Source organism: Silurus meridionalis, chromosome 20 (genome assembly GCF_014805685.1).
Source record: "Silurus meridionalis isolate SWU-2019-XX chromosome 20, ASM1480568v1, whole genome shotgun sequence".
In the NCBI taxonomy this organism is placed as follows: domain Eukaryota; kingdom Metazoa; phylum Chordata; class Actinopteri; order Siluriformes; family Siluridae; genus Silurus; species Silurus meridionalis.
Window position 1 is genome coordinate 19,494,520 of NC_060903.1, and position 21,770 is coordinate 19,516,289.

Genomic DNA, 21,770 nt, shown 5'->3' on the forward strand with positions numbered 1-21,770 from the left:
TTAAATGACTATCGTTCTTCACTTTACTTTTGTAGAAGTGCAGGAGGAACCACAACAGGAGAAGAAAAGTTGCTTTCATGCGTTATGAAACGTCATTAGGTCTAGCCTAAAGGGCGTCTCTGGGGGTTTTGGTGATGAATATTTTGTGCTGCTGTTTTTAAGAATGTAACATGACATTTTAGGACAAATCACAGTGATTACTCACTGTCTGGTCTCCAGCAGGTGTTTACCTGGAAATCTCGGAGAAAATCACTGATGTGTTTAGAACAATCGCGCATTCCTCTCTGTACAGAGAGAAGAGTATAGAATTCTCAGAACAAGAAACAATGAATAAAGTGATTTCTAAAAAAAACTAAAAAATATATATATTATCATAAAACTATTAGAATACTAAAAGCTAATTTCTATAAACAAATAATTTCTTGCTGTTACTCAGATTTTAAATATTTATTTGGTACAGTTTTTCCCTGGATGGACAATTCTGCAGTAATAAACAGCACTTTTAAACAAAGCAACCAGAACATTTTATTAGTTCTCATTTTGTACAACATCAACATTCTGATGCCCTTTACACTGCACATCAGTACAGACACCAACTTTATTCAACATGAAAATCATCGTACAAACCATGAGAAATATTTCAGCATTTTACTGCATGTGCTTCTGTAACACTCTCTTCAACTGGACTTGCCTCCATTTCGCCAAATCAAAGAAATTCAATATCATTAATAAGCCACAGATCATGCTGAAGAAACTCGTATAAGGGGAAAAGATTCCACAGCAAAAGAACAAAAAACTCAATTTCTCCGTTAGCATGCTTTCTAAAAAGTCCAGCATTAGTATTCTATAGTGTGGAGAAACTTCATAGTTTATGAATTATTTATTCTGATCCATTTTTCTGGAAACCCACACCGTTAAATCGGGCTGTGTTCCAATGACATTATTAAACGTACGTGTGTCCACTTTCCTCCGCAGCTATGAGACAGCCTGTCCCATCACATTGTCCCGACTGAACAGTATTTAAAATGTTCATTAGCTGTGGAATGGAGTCTTCTCGGTAGAGGCTCTGTAGCTGCACCAGCTCTTTACCAACCCGAGCGTTCAGCAGTGACTTGTGCACGCTTATGGGAAGCGTTGAAGTGGACAAGCGAGTCACAGATGGGAAAAACTATAAAAGCTTAAAGGAACATTATAAACTGCAATCACATCAGCCCTAATAAATACCACTGCAATATAGTGACATTCTGTCTCTTGATCTGATCTTACCATAAACCTCACACACCTACAAACACACTTTCTGATGTAAATCTGATTACTGAAGGAAAATGAACTTTTTCACCTCACTGAATGTGTGATATTTACCTCTTTAAAATCCAGCAATTCAGAAATAAATAAAAGGACAGACGTTTAAAGAGAAAATTAGTGTAAAACAAAACAGCAATAATCTGGGCGTGTCTGACACGGGTGTGTCCCACATGGGTGTGTCCTGTACAGCTGATTGGCTGATGAGAGCAGTTTGTATTTCAGAGAGAGAACTCAAGTGCATTCTGCTGATCAGTACAGGGTTAGAGAGGTAGCTTCACATTATAGAAGGGATGCAAAGTTTTAGGGTCACCAGTGCCAATGTGTTAGAAAATATAATAATAATAATAATAATAATAATAATAATAATAATAATAGATAGGCTTGAAAAAGTCTGTGAAAGTCTGAGCTCAGAACTCAAGAAATCAAGCGACATTTTCTCCTCTGTGTACAAGGATGGAAATAAAGGAAGAGATGGAGAGATGGTGGGGTGGAGATACTTATAGCTGGAAACGGTCCATGGGCCCATGGTGCTGTTGAAAAATGTACTGGTCCTGGTTCTGGTCCACTTGAGGGGCGATGTTGGCATCCTCCTCCTCCACACCAAAGTAATGCTCAATTAAATCAAATGCTTTCTGATAAATCTCCTGATTCTCGTGGCTCTGCAGGAACTCGATCTTATCCAAACCTGCAGCACAAATAACTTTCAAATATATAGTAACCAAAACAGACTATATAGCAATGTGTGTGTGTGTGTGTGTGTGAGTGTGTGTGCGTATACCATAGGCCTCCTCAATGAGTGCACAGTATGGATTGATGCCTGTGCCGTTTTGTTTGGATTCCTGCTCCCCCAGCCGCAGGATATTTTCCAGACCATTCAGAGAAACTTGAACAATTTTTGAATCCATCACAGTCAGCAGGTCACACATCGGCTTAATGCAATTTAGAGACACCAAGTACCTGTCTCACACACACACACACACACACACACACACACACACACACACACACACCCCAAAATCTATTATATTACTTGACGTACACATCGGTGTATTGATGTTAATCAGAGCTGTGATAAACCTGATTTGCTCTGGTGTTCCCCCACTGGTGGCATTAGTGATGGCCCATGCTGCTTCCTTCCTGGTGCGGAATTCTGCTTTTTGTAAGATCTCGATCAGCACAGGAAAAATGTTTGCATCGATCACCGTCTGCATAAAGAAACACAATGAACACATATCAGAACCAAGTACCTTGGAGAACTAAGCACATATCTTCTTTGGATGTAGGCTCCTCAAATCCTTTTGTCTTTTCATGTGTTCCCAGTAAGACACTTTGTTGTTTTTGATTGTGAGAGATTTACCTGGATCTGCGCTCGGTTCCCTGCTGTGATGTTTGAAACGGTCCAACATGCTTCCTTCTTTATTGATTCTTTAGGACTGCTGAGCAGGTGAAGGAGACAGGGTAATGCTGAACAGTTCAGGATCACCTAACACACACAAACACACACACATACATTACTAATGAATCTTTAAATGCACAATGAACAATAACTCTAATCATGTTCAGCACTCGTGACTTGCAGAAGCCAAATCTGAGAATAAGAGAACGAAGAAGTAAGAAACTCGGTTGTGCACCTGAGTCTGAATATCATCTCCAGTCACGATGTTCCCCACAGCCCGCAGTGCAGGAGACACCACTTTATAATCACCGTGCCTGAGGAACCCATAAAGAACTGTGTTGCTGGGGTTTAGAGTTACACTTAGATGTATGTGTGTGTGTGTGTGTGTCTTACATGAGCAGCTCCACTAATCTGCGACACACTCCAGAGTCAATCACAGCCTGGATTTTCTCATTTGGACCATCAGACAGATAGGACAGTGCCCAGCATGCATCTGCTAAAACATCTGGATCACTGCTGAACAGCAGTCTGGAAAGGACACTGAGACATGGAGACACCTGTGAAAACAACACACACACTGCTTTAACTAGAAACACACACACAAACTTTTCTAAGCATTAAATATTATATATTATATAGAAACCATTGCTTATTTTTTATTACATCCTTTGAAAAGAAGTGTGAATTATTCTTTCATTTTTGTTTATTTTGATATTATGCATGTAATGTAGATCAGTAGGTCAGAGGTCAGGCTCCAGACAAACCCCGTCTCAGCCAAGTCTTTACTCGCCCCAGGGGGTGTATGTGCCTTTAGTATAGATGTTGTGTTTTGGGACATTGTGTTAGTACCATGTCTTTTTTTCAGTACATTGAGCCTCTATTACCTCACACGAGTTACATCACCAGCACAGCATGACGATTATTCTTCACATTTCACTCTCTCTTTTTAGATTTGAGATCTCTCTCTAGTGCTTAGTCACCCAATAGTTCTGCTGTCATCATCCACACTACACATGATTTTTAGAACACTAATTAATAATGCTGTTTGCTAGAGGAAACATCAGTGTGTGTACCAGTGTGTGTACCTTGCTGAACTCTGGTGGAGGGTTTTTACCTCTGCACAGGTTGGATAAAGCCCACACAGCATTCCGAGTGGTGGTAAGACGATTTGATTTTGCAAGTAACCTGCAGAAACACACACACACACACACACACACACACACACACACACACACACACACACACAGGCAAATAATTTGTGATGTAATCAGTTCTTTTTAACAGCGTTATAGCCTGTATAATTTAGAGATGAAGATTAAGAAGAAGGTGATCTAAAGTGATGGTGTGTTGAAGTAATGATGGTGGTGATAATGATGGCTGTGTCCCTAATCACACTCACTGCTGTAGTGAAGGAAGTATTCCACAGTTCAGGACAAAATCTCTACACTCTGCATTATCTCCAGCAATGTTTCCGAGCGCCCACACAGCCTGCGCACACACACACACACACACACACACACACAACATACACTGTGGTGCATGATCTTTAAACTTTTAAGCACCTACCTAGTTACCAACTCAATAACTAGTTTCCTTTGTTTTTCTTTTCCCACTTTTTAAACTCAGTTTTCTTTTTTTTTTTACACTTAGTTCTTACACACTCAGTACGATTTCAACAAGTTTTACACATTTTTTATGGTCCTTCTGCTGCTCTTGGCACTTTTTGTGAGAAGTGGAACTCAGTGGAGTGGTGCTGTGTTTAAGTACACTCGCGATCAGCTGCTTGCACTCTCCAAACCAGCGCTTCTTTCTGGATTTCCTGGAGATTAGGAGGAGACGCCGCGGGTGCAGAACCGGTGAGAAGGTCAGAGTGGAGCGGAGGAGATTGAAACCTCCGATCCCGTCTGTCATCATGGGGAACGCACTTTGTGTAATAAGATGGATGAACTGTGCATGCTGAGTTGGACCCAGAATGAATACAGAGAGCATCTTCACGTCCTTTACAGAGACGTGGCTGCATACTTCCTGGATCATAGCGCCTCCATAACCAGTTTTAAACTTATTCGTGTGGACAGAGTCGCAATGCTCAGTGGTAAAAAGAAGGGTGGTAAAATTGTTGTGTATGTGAATGAGGGATGGTGTACCACACACTTTACCAGGAAGGAACATCTTTGCTCTCCGTATATTGAACTTTTATCTGCGAGTATACGCCCATAATATTTACCGAGGACATTCTCCTCTGCCATTTTAATTGGTGCTTACTGTTATTAACTTCTGCCACAACACCTGTATCCCTCAATCATCCCAACAAAAAGCCTTGAATCATTAGCCACCTGAAAGAACTTAAACAAAAAGGAGAGAGCTTTTAGTTCAGGTGATTACAATGAACTGAAGAGGATACAGTGAGAACAGAGGGTGAGACTGAGGAAGTGCAACTGACTCGTATCGACAAAAGCTGGAGAATAAACTTCATCAAAACATCATTAGAGATGTGTGGATGGGAATGAAGCAGATCACCAGCTTCAACATTGAAGACCGTCAGCAGGAGGATTATTGTTGTTTCTGATTGCACTTGAACCCAAAGTGGGTTATAATCCCAGAAGGGTAAATAAACTTTATTTAACAAAGTTAAAACTTTTAAAGGGAAAAATCGATTTAAATCGCAAATCTGATTTTTTGTGAAAAAATCTGGGATTTTTTTTGGGCCATATCGCCCAGCCCAAGATCATGTTTATTTCATTTCTTCAGTGCCTTTAATACAATACAACCATTTCTTCTGAGTGAGGAACTACTCAGGATGGGTTTCAGCACGTCCATTGTGTCCTGGATAACTGACTATCTGTTAGATAAGCCCAGTTTGTAAGGTTGGGGAATTCCCTGTATGATGTGGTGGTCAGTAACACAGGAGCACCTCAGGGGACTGTCTTTTCTCCATTACTGCTCACTCTGTACACCTCAGATTTCCAATACATCTCAGAGTCCTGCCCCCTGCAAAAGTTCTCCGATGGCTCTGCAGTGGTGGGGTGTATAAGGGATGGTCAGGAGTCAAAGTAAACAATACTTTTGGACAGCTTTGTGGAGCAGTGCACCAGGATTTATCTGCTCCTGAACAGTGTTAAAACCAAGGAGATGATAGTGAACTTTAGGTGGGTAAAACTGTGATTAAACACGTTACCATCATGGGTTGTGGACAACTACAAATACTTGGGTGTTCACTTTCACTGCAGATTGGACTGGAGGACCGACACTGACGCTGTGTATAAGAAGAGGTTAAGGAGACTTTATTTCCTGAGAAAACTATGATCCTTTAATGTATTCAGCAGGATGCTGGAAATCGTTTATCAGTCTGTTGTAGCAGGTGCCCTTTATAATACTGTGGTCTGCTGGGGAGCAGCATCAGTGCCAGGGATGCAGGTAAGATAAAAAAAAAAATCATCCACAAGGCCAAATACATGATCAGACACAAACTGAACAGATTAGAGAGAGTGAGAGAGGACAGGTCACTGAACAAACTCCTGTCAATCATGAAATCTCAATCACACCCACTACATGATCCCATACAGGGGCAGTGGAGTTCATTCTCCCACAGACTGATTCAGATTCACTGTTACAAAGAACGAGTCAGCAAATCATTCCTAATGTATGCCATTGCATTGTAAAAAGACTCACATGATTACACGTGATAACATACTGTATATATATATGTGTACATTAAATAATAATGTACAGGCCCTCTGGCCTGCTGAAAGATTGTAAAATTAAATATGTTCTTTCATAAAAACAAAGTGCATTCAGAACAAGTGCAACTGCTTAAAGATACAATACAACACTATCACTGTTAAACTTCCTGCCTTTTAAAAACGTCCCCCACAGACGGAGTGCGCGTGCTCAGAGGGGTTTTGCTTTTCTGTGCCGTGTTCCTCTGATATTCAGCATAGCGATCGGGATGTTTGGATTTCAGGTGATAAATTAAACCCGATGTGAAGAAAGTCTTTGCAGACAAAATTTCGGCATTACATGTTTTGTAAATCGCTCTCCGTGGGTCTTTCTCAGATATACTGAAATACGTCCACACCGCAGACATGTTGTTTTAGACATGCACGTGCAGGACGCGGTTTCTGTTTGCGTCATCACAACAAACTGTTTCGGCCGTGTTTTTTCGGTGATCAACGTCTTTTGGACGAAAACCGAAAATGCACTTTTGGGCCATTTTCGGCCGAACATTTTCGGTGGCCGAATATTCGGTGCATCCCTAATATATATATATATTTATTATTTACGGTCACTTTATATACACACACACACACACAGAATTTGCACACTTCAATCTTTTCTTTTTCTTTCTTTCTGAAATGCCAGTTCTGTTTTTTATGTAGCATTATCTTCCAACATTATATTTATTTATATATTTATAAATAAATGTATCCACTTATTTTTAAGTTGAATTAATTTAATTGTATTTAAATATCTTATTTTATTTGTATTTTACCCCAATCCATATAAACTAAACACCATTCAAACAGTCCACATTACTCGTGCCTAACCCTAGGGGGAAATAGGAGTGATTCATTAAACTGTCAGTAGTCCATTAGTCCAGAACTAGCGCCTGCTGAACTTGCAATGTTGATGCTCACCTGCTCCTGTACATCTTCATACTCAGAGTTGAGTAGCTCGATGAATATAGGAACAGCTCCTGTTTCAATTACCACTTTAGTGTGCAGGAACGTTCCGGAGGCTATGTTAGTCAGAGCCCAGGCTGCTTCAAACTATGCCAAGAGAAAGCACACAAATAAAAGCAATTTATTCATTTTCATCACATGTACTGTGCAGGTCTGTGTGCAGGTCTGTGTGCAGTGTCGATGTTTCTTACCTGCAGAGTGCAGTTATCACTCCTCCTCAGAAACTCTACAAACCTGCTCACTACACCAGGCGTGGCAATGACCTCATCAATGGGCGGATTCGGCTCTGTTCAAAGAGTTTATTTCAATTAATAAACAAACTATGTACTTGAATTGGAAAAGGGAAAAGCGGACGTTTGAGGGTTAAATATGATAAAGGGGTTAAAGTTTTTGTGGTAGTGCATTGGTTAAGGTGTTGAACTTCTGATTAGTAGGTTGGTATTTAAAATCCCACCACCAAGTTACCACTGCTGGGCCCTTGAAGAAGGCCCTTAACCCTTTGTCAAATGCTTTAAATCCTGGTTGTCTACATTTTTAATTGGTCTGAATCAAAGTCTAAAAATGTAATGGTCTATTGGAGCTACAGTCTTAAACAAGCTGTTTTTAAATATTTCGATCCTGTTTCTCTCTCCACCCTTTCAGACATTGTTTCTTTCTTAATGCCAACATCATCTCCGAGATGTAGTACTGACCAAAGTACTAAAATAGGATTTCAGTTTCATGGGCCCCTGCCTTGTAGCCTTTTTTAATGATTGTCTTAGGTCAGGGTATGTGCCAGATGTTTTTATTTAAAAAAAAAAAATAAAATAAAAAATCTTGACCCATCTGTATTAGCTCATTTCAGAACCGTTGCACACTTACCCTTCCTTTCTAAAAAAAAATAAAATAAAAAAATAAATGAAAAAAGACCCACTTATTCACCAAAGCCTTTGCTGTGTAGTAGCCGGTGTGCAGTCTCCTGTTTCTTAACCTTAATTTTACTTGTGTTTTAATGCTTAATTTATTTTTCTTCTGTTTCTGTATTCTTATGATTTACTTCTTTATTTTATGATATTGTTTTTTTATGTTAGCTCTAATTGCATTAATATTTTGCACATTGACTTTTGCACTGTGTTCAGCACCTAGGTTCTACCTACTAGTTTTTAGGTGCTCTATAAATAAAGATTGGTTTAAATTGAACATGGCAGCGTCTCCACAAAGCAAGCAATCGAAGAAAACATTTGCTCAGGGTCACCAGAAATGGCGGAACCAAAGAGATGCAAGATCGCAAGTGAGTGTAGAAAATTTCAGACTTCATGGAAACCAAGGGAAAGCCATCGTAAGAACCAATCGGAGGCTGAGAGAATGACCTGCCAACCAGTCAGTAGAAAATAAAGTGAGAATCTACTAATGGAGACTGTGATGGAGGCTTTTTTCCTTCAAACATGTTCAATTATTAAATCTAATTTACCTGCAAATGATTGATTTTACCAATATTAATGCATCACGTGTAGCGAGAGGCCCAGTCCTTCGTATATTTTTCTGTATGTCGCCCTCAGGAAAAAGATTTGGACACCCCTGTAATAATTGTTAAATATGAATGCAAATTTAGTACCTTTTGAGAGTAATTTCCTGAATTTCTGTGTGGCAAGGAGCTGCTGGTCTGCATCTTCAGAAAAAATCATCTGAACCATGTCTGGTGTTATAACTGCATCCTGCAGGAAACAAAAAAGGCCACCATTTCCACACCTGTGTCTCTGTGACGGGGTGTGGAACCCCACCCCCCCATACGCTCACAATACAGGGAGTATTATGAAGTTTGTGGAACAGGAGCTGAAAGCCACTTACTGAGGACATTGGCACGGTGGAGCTGATGTCTGGGTCCTGGATGGGACACTCGAGCATAGACTCATCACATGATGGTGCACACACATTCCTCCTCTTAAACAGCTGGACACAAGAAAGAACAATTCATCAACATCTGGGCTGTATAAAATATCCCTCAGTGTCATCACATCGTTAATCTTATATTCCATCTCCATTATATAACTCATATCTTATATTTAATCAGGCTGTGTGTCAATAAATATGAGAAATTAGATAACATTTCATTTCAGTCAGTAATTTCTAAATCAGTGCATCACTAGTTGCTGTAGCTGTAGTGTAAAAGTCTTCCTGTATGATAATGATGAACATTGTACAGTGAATGAGGTGTGTACAAAAGGGAGCTGGTAGCTCAGTGTTTAAAGCTCTAGGTTACTGATCAGAAGGTTTGGGGTTCAAGCCCTGGAAATGTCAAGCTTGACACTCTCTGGGCCCTTGCGCACGGCCCTTAACCCTCTGTGGCTCAAGAGGCACTTTATCATGGCCTACACTCTGACCCCAGCTTTCTAAAATCACTGGGATATGTGAAGAAAATAATTTCACTGGGCTGTAATGAACATGTGACAAGTAAAGGCTCTACTTCCACAAAAGAAAAGGGTGGGATTAACATGTTACCACTTCCTGGAGGGGAACAAATAAATCAGCAGCACGATTCAGTGTTTACTCATATTATTAGTGCCTATTGTGTGTGTGTGTTGATGAGAATGATCCACCTGCTCTTCTCTTTTCTGTTTGCGAAGCTGAATGCCCTCCTCCTCTCTGCGCCGTCGCATCTCCTGTGGGTTCAGAGCTTTGTTCTTGTAGCTCTTCATCCGATAATTCTCTTTTCCTGGACTCGCCATCGCACCTTCTAACATCAAACAGTAAACACTATCAGATCCGTCCTTTCATACTGAGACTTATGTGTTTATCTGAAATATTTTCATATTTTTCATATGTTTATATAGAACACACACTAAAAATTAAATTAATGAAGCATTCATTTAATTATTTGCTTCTAATTTGTAGACTGGCAGTATGTTTTTATTAAACTAATAAAGCAAACTCAGTATTTCAGTTGAGAACAGCACATGAATCAAACTCGTGTTTTGTAATGAAAATCTCTATTAGTTATGAAGTGTTTACATTCTATTTAAACTAATCCAACTTTTAACATACAACCGAAACTCCATTAATTTATTAACTCAGTAACTGTTCAATCCACCCCACAACCCTAACCCTAACCCAACCCTAACCCTACCCTAACCTCAACCCTACCCCTAACCTCAACCCCAAACCCAACCCTAACCCCAAACCCAACCCTAACCCCAAACCCAACCCTAACCACAACCTAACCCTACCCCCAACCCAACCCTACCCTACCCCAACCCTAACCCCTGTGACACCCCCCCAAGCAGGTGAATCAGGCAGGAACCCCTGAGTGAATCCCTGAGTGAATCCCTGAGTGAACCCCTGAGTGAACCCCTGAGTGAACCCCTGAGTGAACCCCTGAGTGAACCCCTGAGTGAACCCCTGAGTGAACCCCTGAGTGAACCTCATTAATATCCGCCCGAGTGCTCAACACCCACCGCTAACACTGCTAATGCTAATAAACTGAAGCTAATGAACTAGCCGTGTTAGCTTTAAAACTCCGCCCGAAACCAACACTTCCGATATTTTACTTTCTTCAGATTTAAAGCGGATTTAATTCCTGGACCATAAAAAGTAAATAAACACTCAGCGATTCTCACCCATTTACTGTCAAAAACAAGCCGTATTTAATGTCCTCTCAGACTTCCTCCTGCACTCAGCACAGCAATATGGCGGCCAAAACCCTGACGTTTCCGCTACCTCACTTCCTGTTCTACTTCCGACCTTACTCCCGTTTTTATACTCCACCTGTATTCCGGTCAGCCCAAGACAATTATATTTTTTATACATTGATTTGTATATGCATGTCCATACTTATTTATTAATTCATTAATGTATGTATTTCTCTTCTACCGTTCTACACCGCTCTGCTGTTCTATACTGCTCTATGCTTCTCTGTGCTGCTCGGTGTACTTCTTAGCAGCTGTATCTCACTGTGATATTATTCTTTTTTGTACTGTGTTGTGTAGCATCTCAGTCCTGGAGGAACATTGTGTCATTTCACATTGTGACATTTCATTATTGTACCAACTGTTTTGTATTGTTTTGTATTGTAACCCTAACCCTAGATGTGTTACTTATTTTTTGCCAACATTCTCCACTTAAAGTCATACATGCAGTTAATAAAAGGTTCGCATAAACATCATGTTGATAAGAAACGGTTGCTTCTGTTTAGATCACTCCTCTGACCAATCGTGCTGTGGACTGAGCTTAGGACCGCCCACTTATTTACATACGGACAGAGAAGTACAGAAATAAATGAAGAAATGCCCAGAGGTGGCAAAAATACACACATCCTCCACTTAAGTAGAAGTGCAGATACTCATGTATTAAAATACTCGGGTAAAAGTTAAAATACTGTCTATACTTTTTAACTCAAGTTAAAGTAAAAAGGTTTGGGCTCTGACATGTACTTAAGTAAAAAGTAGCCTTTATTACTATCTGTTTCAGTGTCACACTGGTAACTGGACGTCACATCATATTAACATTCAGGGCTGTCAATCGATTAAAATATTTAACCACAACTTAATCGCACATTTCAGTTTTCTAAATGCACCATATATTAATACTTTGTTTTTAATTCTTTAATCAACATGGGCATGGAGATATATTGATGCTTTATGCAAATGTATGTTTATTATTAGTGAAACCAAACTCATCATAGAGCATGAAGACTAAATATTCTTGTAAATGTTGTAAAGTTATTATGGTGTTTTAAATTACGCAAATCATCAGGACACCAAACGGAACTTTTGCTGTGTTTCCACACGGACGGTTAATGAGGTGAAACCGGAGCACCTCTTCTAACTTTTATAGCGATTTCAGAGCTTTACAGATTAAAATTATGTATTGCTTTTATCTGTACAATAAAAAAAACAACAACAGTAATTTAAGGTTATTTTAGCGTTATGAAAAAAATGCCACAAAACCGTCGACCTTCAGAGGGTAAATTGTGAACATCATGGCAGATTTTGGTGCTGATTTCAGACTCGGCACATTAATTAAACAAATGTTTAAAAATATTTTTTGGTAGAGTTTCCTTATTTGTTTTATATCTGAAAGGACATCGTGAATAAATGTATGATGCGCTGAAGGTTTTATTTGCGCCTCTTTTATATTTAGTTATTTATTAATGTATTTATATTTTTTATCAAAAATGGTCAAACAAATGCACAGTGCTTTAATCGTGCATTTATATATATATATATATATATATATATATATATATATATATATATATATATATATATATATATATATATATATATATATATATATATATATATATATATATATATATATATATATATTAATACAAAACAAATGTAAAATGTTGTTCTCTAATGAATGTATTCTGGCTGAAGATCCACCATATAGAACACAAGCAGAGAAAAGATGATGATCAGGAATGTCTCTGTTCTCAGTCATGTTCTCATCAGTGACTTCCTCTGTCTCATCCACATTAACCCCAGACTTCTTACTGTCTTCTGCCTGCTTATTGTGAGCTTCAGAAATTAGTCTACATCTGTGGTGTGAGAGAGACAGGAGATGATCCACCAGTGGGAGAAAAAAAGCAGCACAATGACAGGAAGGATAAAAATGAATAAGTTCTTTATAAGTGTAAGTTTGTCCCAGATGAACAAGTCGGTGGAGACTGTGGTGAAGGAAAAACTCCCTGAGATGCAGAAGGAAGAAACCTTGAGAGGAACCAGACTTAAAAGGGAACCTAATCCTCATCTGGGTTCCACCGAATGTCTATTTATTACAGATAAACGATGTTGAGGTGCAGTGATGGAGATCAGAGCAAACTGTAGTCCTGAGTCAGTGTAGCAGACTGTAGATATTAACTACAGTCCAAATCCAAAGTGTTAAGGAGAAACCTTGGATAATGGGCTGAAAATGGTGCAATGAGAAGATAAAAGATTGACATTTCACCAAATGAATAGATTAAAACTAAAGTAACGAGTCTGTTTTGAAGATGTAGAAAGTACAGATATTAGTGTAAAAACGTAATGATAAAGTAAAAAGTGAAGTAAAGAACTGATACCAGAAAAATCTACTCAAGAACAGTAACAAAGTATTTGTACTTGCACTTTCCTCCTCTGGAAATAAATAAATAAGTTAAACATTCAGAAATAAAATAAATGTAGAAATATATTAAATTCATTCATTTAATTAAGTTAAAAAATTGACCAAAAATCTATTTATTTGTTTATAGACATCATTTGGGCCAGTGGTGTGTGAGTAATCAAATATATACAGAACAGAAAACGATGTGACTTTAATGAGTGTAAAATTAAATACACAAATGATAAACAGAAAAAAACTGTCTTTTAAATGACTGGTGAAAATCTGCTCTGTGTTCATCTCAGGACCTTCTCATCACTCCTGAGCTCCACCTGAGAAACCAGAAGAGAGAAAACCTTAGGCGACACACACACACACACACACACACACACACACACACACACACACACACACACACACACAGAGTGAGAGAGAGAGAGAGAGAGAGAGAGAGGGGGTGGTTAGTCTGTTAGCCTGTTAGCCTGTTAGCTGGATCTAAACGGAAGTAGATGAGTGATAAAATTGCAGCTCCGCAAATTCGGAAATTACGTCATGATGAAAGCCAGCCGCGGCACGATCTCTGAGTCAAAGCGGAACTTTTATTTTCATTTGTAAAGAAACGCAAAGAGACAAATAGTAACAACATTAATAATATCAGTCTCTGGATGAACGGACCAATCAAATGCGACTTCCTGTGTTTCAGTTCTCCAATCACATACACAGTTTCAGCGCGAGTAAGGACTAAAACTAAAACCGAAATTGTGTGTGTTTTCTCCCTCAGTCATGCCAGTGTGTGATATCTGCAGTGAGGAGCTAAGTTGTGACTCGGAGCTGAAGACTCACCTGCTCCTGACTCACCTGGAGAATGAGGTCACGTGTCCTCTCTGCTCGCTCTCAGGTGTCACTTACTCCGAGCTGAACTTCCACATTTCCACAGCACACAGTGAGATGGGCAGTGAAAACTCACCTGTTACAACAGAACTACAGCATCCAGAGTGTGATTTGGAGACAGGAGCATCTGTGTCCTGGTCCCCAGAATGTAATATTGGAGCAAAAAAGCGGAATTTTAGACCTGCAGGAAAAACCAGCAACCTTGATGGAACACATGAAAAGACACAAGAAGACAAGATGGAGCCCTTCCACAGACACCTAAACTCCCTGAGCAGAGGTGAGCTGCAGAGGAGACTTTAGTGTTTAAATAAAATCCCAGTGTATCTATAATGTGTGTGTGTGTGTGTGTGTGTGTGTGTGTGTGTGTGTGTTTTACAGGCAGGACGTTCTCTTGTCCACTGTGTAATCTGGTCTGCTCCGACTGCTTAATGCTGCAGGAACATGTGGAGCTCCATTTTCAGGACCATGCTGTTTCTGATGGTGTGTAGATTCTGATCCTGAATAGCAGCAGCACCATCACACCTCATGTCCCAAATGCCACAGCTGAGCTAATGTAATGAAGATGTCCACCAAAAGCCCCTCCTAAAACTTCTCCACAAAACACAGGAACTTTCAATCTGATGAAGTGCAGGATCAATTAATTTTCTTAGGAGCTTTGGTGTGTGTGTGTGTGTGTGTGTGTGTGTGTGTGTGTGTGTGTGTGTGTGGCAGGAGCTGTTTTTGTGTGTCCCATGTGTGAGGTGGTGTGTGATGACAGCTGGTCTTTGCAGGAACATGTGGAGCTTCACCTGCAATGTAGTCATGCAGGTACACACACACATACACACACAGTTGATAGCCCCCTGTGCTCCTACCTAAGGTGAATGTTCTTGGGCTGTTTGTGGTTTTAGATATTGATGGAGATCTACAATTTGCTCAGAAGCTGCAGGAGGAAGAGGAGCATCAGAGAAAGCAGGAAGAGGCTAAACGTGAGGCCGAGGAGTTCACACAGCTGCAGGTCAGATGTTTGCACATCATTTACATCAGTATTTATACACAGTTGAACAAGAACCTGAAATTGAGTTTCACTAACCATGAAAACAGAGTGTAATGTGGAGGTGATTTTGATTTTTTTTATTAGGATTGCATTATAGCTTTATCATTTAAAGTTCGTGTTTAATGCAGAGAAGACCAAAGTAATGGTCTTTTCAAACTCAAGGAAAAAAAGAGTTAGACCTGAATATTGTTACTGACCAGGGTAAAACAATTGAGGTAGTTTCATCTTATAAATATTTATGATTTTTAATTGATCAGCACCTTTCTTTTGAGCTCCATATATAGAAATTAGTAAAAAAGTTGAAATTGAAGCTAGGTTTTTTCTTTAAGAACAAATCTTGTTTTACTTTTTCTTCTAGAAAAAGGCTAGTTGATGCCACATTTCTCTCTATTATTGATTATGGTGATCTGTTGTATATGAATGCCCCATCAAAGTGTCTTCAGATGTTGGATGCTGTGTTTCATAGAGCTTTAAGGTTAATTTCAAATTGCAGACCTCTCACGCATCATTGTACACTTTACTCCAAAGTGAATTTGCCCTCTCTGTCAAATCGCCGGCTTACTCACCTTTATATTTTTATATATAAGGGTATTACAGGCAGGCAGGCAGGCTACATATCCAAACTTCTTTCTTTTGTACAGAGTACTTATGGATTACGGTCCCAGAAAATTCTCTCATTAAATGTTCCTCAAGCTAGGACAGAGTTGTTCAAAAAGGCTTTTATGTTTTTTGCACCTTCAACTTGGAATGATCTACAGAAATCACTAAAGCTACAGTGTCTAATTTCCTTAAATGATTTTAAAGATCATGTTAAATCTATAGAACATGAGTCCATCCACACGTGCAAATGTTTTAATTAATGGCACTTTTATTTAAATTGAAATGCACTTGAGTTGTCTTTTGCGTTTTTGTTTGTTATGTGATTGTGTGATTTAATTTTGTTCTGCTATTTTGGCCAGGTCTCTCTTGAAAAAGAGATTCTATATCTCATTGAGACTAACCTGGTTAAATAAAGGTTAAATAAATAAAAAAAATAAATAAAAAATAGTGTAAAGTATTCAGGCTTCGGTGTGTGTGTGTGCGTGTGTGTGTGCGTGTGTGTGTGCGTGTGTGCGTGTGTGTGTGCGTGTGTGTGCGTGTGTGTGCGTGTGTGTGTGCGTGTGTGTGCGTGCGTGTGTGCGTGTGTGCGTGCGTGTGTGCGTGTGTGTGCGTGTGTGCGTGCGTGCGTGCGTGCGTGCGTGCGTGCGTGTGTGTGTGTGTTTAGAGGCAGTTTGGGCTGGATAATGGTGGTGGATATCATAAGCAGATGGAGAGGAGCCTGGAGCGAGCTGTGTCCCGAGGTCACATGAGTCCAGCTGAGTTTCACATGAAGCGAGTGGAGATGATGGAGACTCTGGGCTCAGGATTGGATGAAGGCCAGACTCGAACCACAGGTTCTAAAACCTCGAATAAACTTCAGCTGAAAAGTTTGGTCTAAACTTAATAAAACCTTCACCATGTTTGTGTATGATGCACCATTACACACACTGTACACAGTTTCGCTGTTCTGCTGTAATGAGCTACATAAGGTTTTTTTTTAACCATTTTTGTTTGTTTGTGTGTGTGTGTGTGTGTGTGTGTGTGTTTAAGGTTTGCTGTCAGCGATGTATAATTTTTACCAGCGTGGGATTCAGGAAGGGGCCCGTGTCTGGCTGTGTTCTGAATCAGAACACTTTTCCTCTTCAGATGGAGACCGAGGCTGGGGCTGCGGCTACAGAAACTTCCAAATGCTTCTGTCTTCATTACAGAGATTGGAACAGTACTCCATTCTACACACCTTGCCAGGTAACTAACACACACACAAGCTTACCTTTTTCAGTGTTAAGTATGTGCAATGTATATGAATTTATTATTATTATTATTATTATTATTATTATTATTATTATTATTTTGAACACCAGTGTGTTTTGCTTTAACTTGTAATAAAATAATGTATGTGTATCCTGGTTTATGCTACATATAATTAATAAAGCTCAGTGTGTTATATGAAGTGTGTGTATTAGTGAAAATATTTGTGTAAAACCCTGTCAAAAATAACAAAATGCTACATGTGCATGGCGTGTGTGATTTACCTCCTGCAGTCATTTAAGAGGGAAATTACTTCCTCAGTGCAATTAAAATGCCCATGGGTTTAAAAATGGAGTGAAAACACCTCGTTCTTATACTTTTGCTGCAGTGTTCTGACCTGAGTAGAGTTTCCATTCAAGCAGAATAAGGTGTTTTGTATAAAGTCCTTTTCACTTGACATTATAAACATTTCTGTGTGAAATTGATTATTTGGGTTTGGCCCTAATAATAATCATATCTATAACCAGCAGCTGTACTCTTCTTAACGTTTTCCTGTGCTTTAGACTCATTTCCCAGCATCCCACGGGTGCAGGCTCTCATTGAAGCAGCATGGGCAGAAGGCATTGATCCACAGGGTGCATCTCAATTTAACGGGAGACTGAGGGGCACTCGTGCCTGGATAGGGGCTACAGAGATCTATTCTGTACTCACCTCCCTCCAACTGAGGTGTGTGCATGTTTGTAAACCTGATGTGTGTTGAATTTTCCGTCATTATCAGGATTCATTGTTATTCCTTTGTGTACAATGGGATTATATAATTGGGGTTTCCTGTGTCTAGTTTTTCCCTCAAACAGGTCATGCAGCAAACTGATGCTGAATGTCTCAGGAGTGTATTTATTTAATTCTTCCTAATATTTTGGTTTATAATTAAGACCCTAAAAACGTAGGTAAGCCGAAAGAAGAAGAATTAAGACCCTTAAAAGCTTAATATTATATCCTTTGTGGTTTGCGTTTTTTTTTTTTTTTTTTTGGGCGCACAGAAGTGTAGTCGTCTTCTTCTTTTAGCTTCTCCCATTAGGGGCCTTCACAGCGGATCATCCGTCTCCATACACTCCGTCCTCTTCATCTGCCTCTTCACACCAACTACCTGCATGTCTTCCCTCACCACATCCATAAACCTCCTCCTTGGTCTTCCTCTTTTCCTCCTTCCTGGTGTCTCCATCCTCAGCATTCTCCTACTGATATACCCCATGTCCCTCCTCTGCACATGTCCAAACCATCTCAATCTCACCTCCCTCACCTTGTCTCCAAAACGTCCTACATGCGCTGTCCCTCTAATAAACTCATTTCTAATCCTGTCCATCGTCGTCACTCCCAACGAACATCTCAACATCTTCAGCTCTGATACCTCCAGCTCCACCTCCTGTCTTTTACTCAATGCCACTGTCTCTAATCCATACAACATCTCAGGTCTCACCACAGTCCTATAAACTTTCCCTTTCACTCTCACAGATACTCTTCTATCACAAATCACTCCTGCTATCACTCTTCTCCACCCACTCCACCCTGCCTGCACTCTTTTCTTCACTTCTCTAACACACTCTCCATTACTCTGCACTGTTGACCCCAGGTACCTGAACTCCTCCACCTTCTCCACCTCTTCTTCCTGCAACCGCACCTCTCCACTGCCCTCCCTCTCATTCACACACATGTACTCTGTCTTACTCCTACTGACTTTCATTCCCCTTCTCTCCAGCGTGTACCTCCACCTCTCCAGGATCTTCTCCACCTGCTCCTTACTCTCAACACAAATAACAATATTATCCGCAAACATCATAGTCCACGGAGACTCCTGTCTAACCTTGTCCTCCACCCTGTCCATCACCACTGCAAACAGGAAAGGGCTCAGAGCCGATCCTTGATGCAGTCCAACATCCACCCTGAACCAGTCTGTCGTTCTTACTGCACACTTCACTGCTGTCACACTGTCCTCTTACATGTCCTGCACCACCCTCACATACTTCACAGACACACCAGACACCACACTCCTGCCCACTTTTCTCATCACTCTGTCGATCCCAATTCTGTTTCTCCAACCTCTTTCTCCTTTGGCTCTCCTGCACTTCCTCATTCCACCACCATGTCTCTTTGTCTTCCTTTCAATTTCCAGATGTTACACAAAGTACCTTTCTATCTGTCTCCCTTTTTACTTCTGCAGTAGTTCCACAATCATCCAGCACCTCTTCACCACCACCGAGCCCCTGTCTGACCTCTTCACTGAATCTCACAATACAGTCTTCCACCTTCAGTTTCCATCATCTTATTCTGTTTTTCACTCTTTCCTCCTCTTCTTCTTCAACTCCAAAACCATCCTACAGACCACCATCCGATGCTGTCTAGCTACACTGTCCCCCGCCAACACCTTACAGTCTCCAATCTCCTTCAGGTTGCATCTCCTACATAGAACATAATCCACCTGTGTGCACCTTCCTCCACTCTTGTACATCACCCTATGATCCTTCTTCTTCTTAAAATACGTGTTCACCACTGCCATTTCCATCCTTTTAGCAAAATCTACCACCATCTGCCCTTCCACATTCCTCTCCTTAAAACCATACCTACCATCACCTCCTCATCTCCTCTGTTACCTTCACCTAGATGCCCATTAAAGTCTTTCCCAATCACCAATCTTTCATTCCTAGGTTCACTCTTCAACAATTCATCTAACTCACTACAGAATGTTTCCTTCTCCTCCTTCTCACTACCCACTTGTGGAGCATAAACACTGATGACATTTATCATCATCCCTTCAACTTCCACCTTCACGTTCATCACCCTATCAGAAGCTCTCTTCACCTCCACTACACTCTTACTGTACTCTTCCTTCAGAATCACCCCTACACCATTTCTCTTTCCATCCACACCATGATAGAACAGTTTAAATCCACCTCCAATGTTCCTGCTCTTACTCCCTTTCCACTTGATCTCCTGAACACACATCTCTACCTTTCTCCTCTCCATCATATCAGCTCCCTCTCTCCCATTACCAGTCATAGTACCAACATTTAAAGTACCAACCTGAACCTCCACTTCTCCTCCACTCTCCTCCACTTCTCCTTTCCCTGCTGTCTCTGTAGACATCTTCCTCCTCTCCTTCTCCTCCTTCAGACAACAGTAGCACAATTTACACTGAGTGCACTGACTTGTGTAACTATAATGGCTACGTTTTTTTGCACAGAAGTGTATTACAGCAAATACACTCTTACACTGTACACAGCATCTATTTGAAGATGAGGATTTACAGATGATTAGGTAAAATCTCAATCAGTATAAACAACATCTTTGCTCTCTCCCTTAGGGCACGCATCATAGACTTCCACCAGCCCACCGGTCCAGGTGACACCCACCCTCGACTGTTCCAGTGGGTAAAGAATTATTTCTCCTTTTTGACTACCACAGGTGGCAGAGTTCCACCCAAAGTAGTAAAAACGAACCTGCCACCGATCTACCTTCAACATCAAGGTGCCCTTCATCACTCTCTAACACACCTCTCTTGTGCTTTATCTGTTCCAGGCCTTGTTTGAATCCACAAAATGCAACACTCCTCTGTAAATAGTTTGTGTGTGTGTGTGTACACAGGTCACAGTCGATCCATAGTTGGTCTGGAGGAGAGGAGGAATGGCAGTATATGTATGCTATTGTTTGATCCAGGATGCTCTCCAGCTGACATGAGAAAAATTCTAGGTCCAAACACAAGTTCCAACCACCTTAATAGGCTGCGAAAATTCCCAACCCACCTCAAACACCAACAATACCAAGTAGTGGTGGTGGAAGGAGTGCTGTCCAAAGAGGAGAAACAGGTAAACTCAGTCTGGCATGGCATGCTCTGTTTGGCCAAGAGCAGTATACTGTGCTGTAATTGGTTGAAAGCAACAGGTGTGACTATACATGTAATTTAATAATTATTATTTTAATGCTTTAATAAAACTGATGGGTGGTTTTTAATAAAAATGTATAGAATGTGTAACTTAATCTGAACAAAAAACAACTGTTTTATGTAGCACCGGGGTTCTGGAGAAATTTCTCATTTCACAGTGTACTGCATCAGCTGTATATAGTTGAAACGACAATAAAAGCTTCTTGACTCTTGAAAAACATGAAGTTATATTAAATAGTTATATAATTGTTTATTTGCTTTTTGATTCCAAAGTTGACATGGGATATGCCATTTTCAAATCTAAATTCATGATGCAGTTTTACCTTCCTAATATGCAGAACAAAATCTCAGACCCTGAATACACCCACTGTTTCTCAGTTATATTTTTAATATAATATCATCAGACTCTTGTATGTGACTTTGCAAAACCTTACCCATGTTTACACACGAACATATTTTTCCTTGTGTTTCAGGAGCGTGTTGTTAGTTCAAGGACATTTCATGCTGAAAGAATTCCCTGATGTCTCTGTACAAATAAGTGTGTTTAAATGAACCATTGTGAACTTTGTGTGTTTGTGTGAGTTAATTAGATAAGATAATAAACTTAAACTTTTTTAACATTAGTATTTTTTTTTGTTT

The 21,770-nt window shown here is 40.0% G+C and overlaps 2 protein-coding genes and 1 long non-coding RNA gene across 6 annotated transcripts; 1 reads left to right on the plus strand and 2 right to left on the minus strand.

Annotated features, from left to right (window-relative positions):
* Positions 1 to 500: 500 nt before the first annotated feature.
* kpna5 (karyopherin alpha 5 (importin alpha 6)) lies at positions 501 to 11,128 on the minus strand. 2 transcript variants are annotated; one of them, XM_046876531.1, is made up of 14 exons: positions 10,974 to 11,128; positions 9,957 to 10,093; positions 9,208 to 9,309; positions 8,975 to 9,074; positions 7,572 to 7,666; positions 7,336 to 7,467; positions 4,101 to 4,189; positions 3,787 to 3,886; positions 3,095 to 3,258; positions 2,937 to 3,015; positions 2,663 to 2,788; positions 2,383 to 2,510; positions 2,084 to 2,262; positions 501 to 1,990 (listed from the first exon to the last, which is right to left on the minus strand). In XM_046876531.1, the coding sequence occupies exons 1-14, from the start codon at positions 10,975 to 10,977 to the stop codon at positions 1,803 to 1,805; spliced, it is 1,623 nt and encodes a 540-aa protein (XP_046732487.1). In that variant the 5' UTR covers positions 10,978 to 11,128; the 3' UTR covers positions 501 to 1,802. The 2 variants fall into 2 exon arrangements, with proteins under 2 accessions (XP_046732487.1, XP_046732488.1); XM_046876532.1 differs by having other exon boundaries at positions 9,957 to 10,090; positions 10,974 to 11,075.
* Positions 11,129 to 13,553: 2,425 nt separating this feature from the next.
* On the minus strand, positions 13,554 to 14,021 carry LOC124403229. The gene is made up of 2 exons (XR_006928862.1): positions 13,990 to 14,021; positions 13,554 to 13,796 (listed from the first exon to the last, which is right to left on the minus strand). It is a non-coding gene; the product is annotated as an uncharacterized LOC124403229 (long non-coding RNA).
* Positions 14,016 to 21,754, plus strand: LOC124403227 (zinc finger containing ubiquitin peptidase 1). 3 transcript variants are annotated; one of them, XM_046876881.1, is made up of 10 exons: positions 14,016 to 14,608; positions 14,710 to 14,811; positions 15,043 to 15,138; positions 15,222 to 15,328; positions 16,632 to 16,833; positions 16,997 to 17,191; positions 17,758 to 17,920; positions 20,553 to 20,716; positions 20,834 to 21,054; positions 21,605 to 21,754. In XM_046876881.1, exons 1-10 carry the CDS (start codon positions 14,224 to 14,226, stop codon positions 21,650 to 21,652), a joined length of 1,683 nt encoding a protein of 560 aa, XP_046732837.1. In that variant the 5' UTR covers positions 14,016 to 14,223; the 3' UTR covers positions 21,653 to 21,754. The 3 variants fall into 3 exon arrangements, with proteins under 3 accessions (XP_046732837.1, XP_046732839.1, XP_046732838.1); XM_046876883.1 differs by having other exon boundaries at positions 16,632 to 16,800; XM_046876882.1 differs by having other exon boundaries at positions 15,046 to 15,138.
* Positions 21,755 to 21,770: the final 16 nt, after the last annotated feature.

What these genes read in the sequence shown, in the direction of transcription:
- LOC124403227 (XM_046876881.1), top strand. Translation starts at nt 14,224, where the DNA reads ATGCCAGTGTGTGATATCTGCAGTGAGGAGCTAAGTTGTGACTCGGAG. An exon ending in CATTCTACACACCTTGCCAG is followed by an intron (nt 17,192 to 17,757) that starts GTAACTAACACA and finishes CCTGTGCTTTAG; the next exon opens with ACTCATTTCCCAGCATCCCA. An exon ending in GATCTACCTTCAACATCAAG is followed by an intron (nt 20,717 to 20,833) that starts GTGCCCTTCATC and finishes GTGTGTACACAG; the next exon opens with GTCACAGTCGATCCATAGTT.
- kpna5 (XM_046876531.1), bottom strand. An exon ending in AACAGAAAAGAGAAGAGCAG is followed by an intron (nt 9,310 to 9,956) that starts GTGGATCATTCT and finishes TCTTGTGTCCAG; the next exon opens with CTGTTTAAGAGGAGGAATGT. An exon ending in CAGGAAATTACTCTCAAAAG is followed by an intron (nt 7,667 to 8,974) that starts GTACTAAATTTG and finishes CTCTTTGAACAG; the next exon opens with AGCCGAATCCGCCCATTGAT.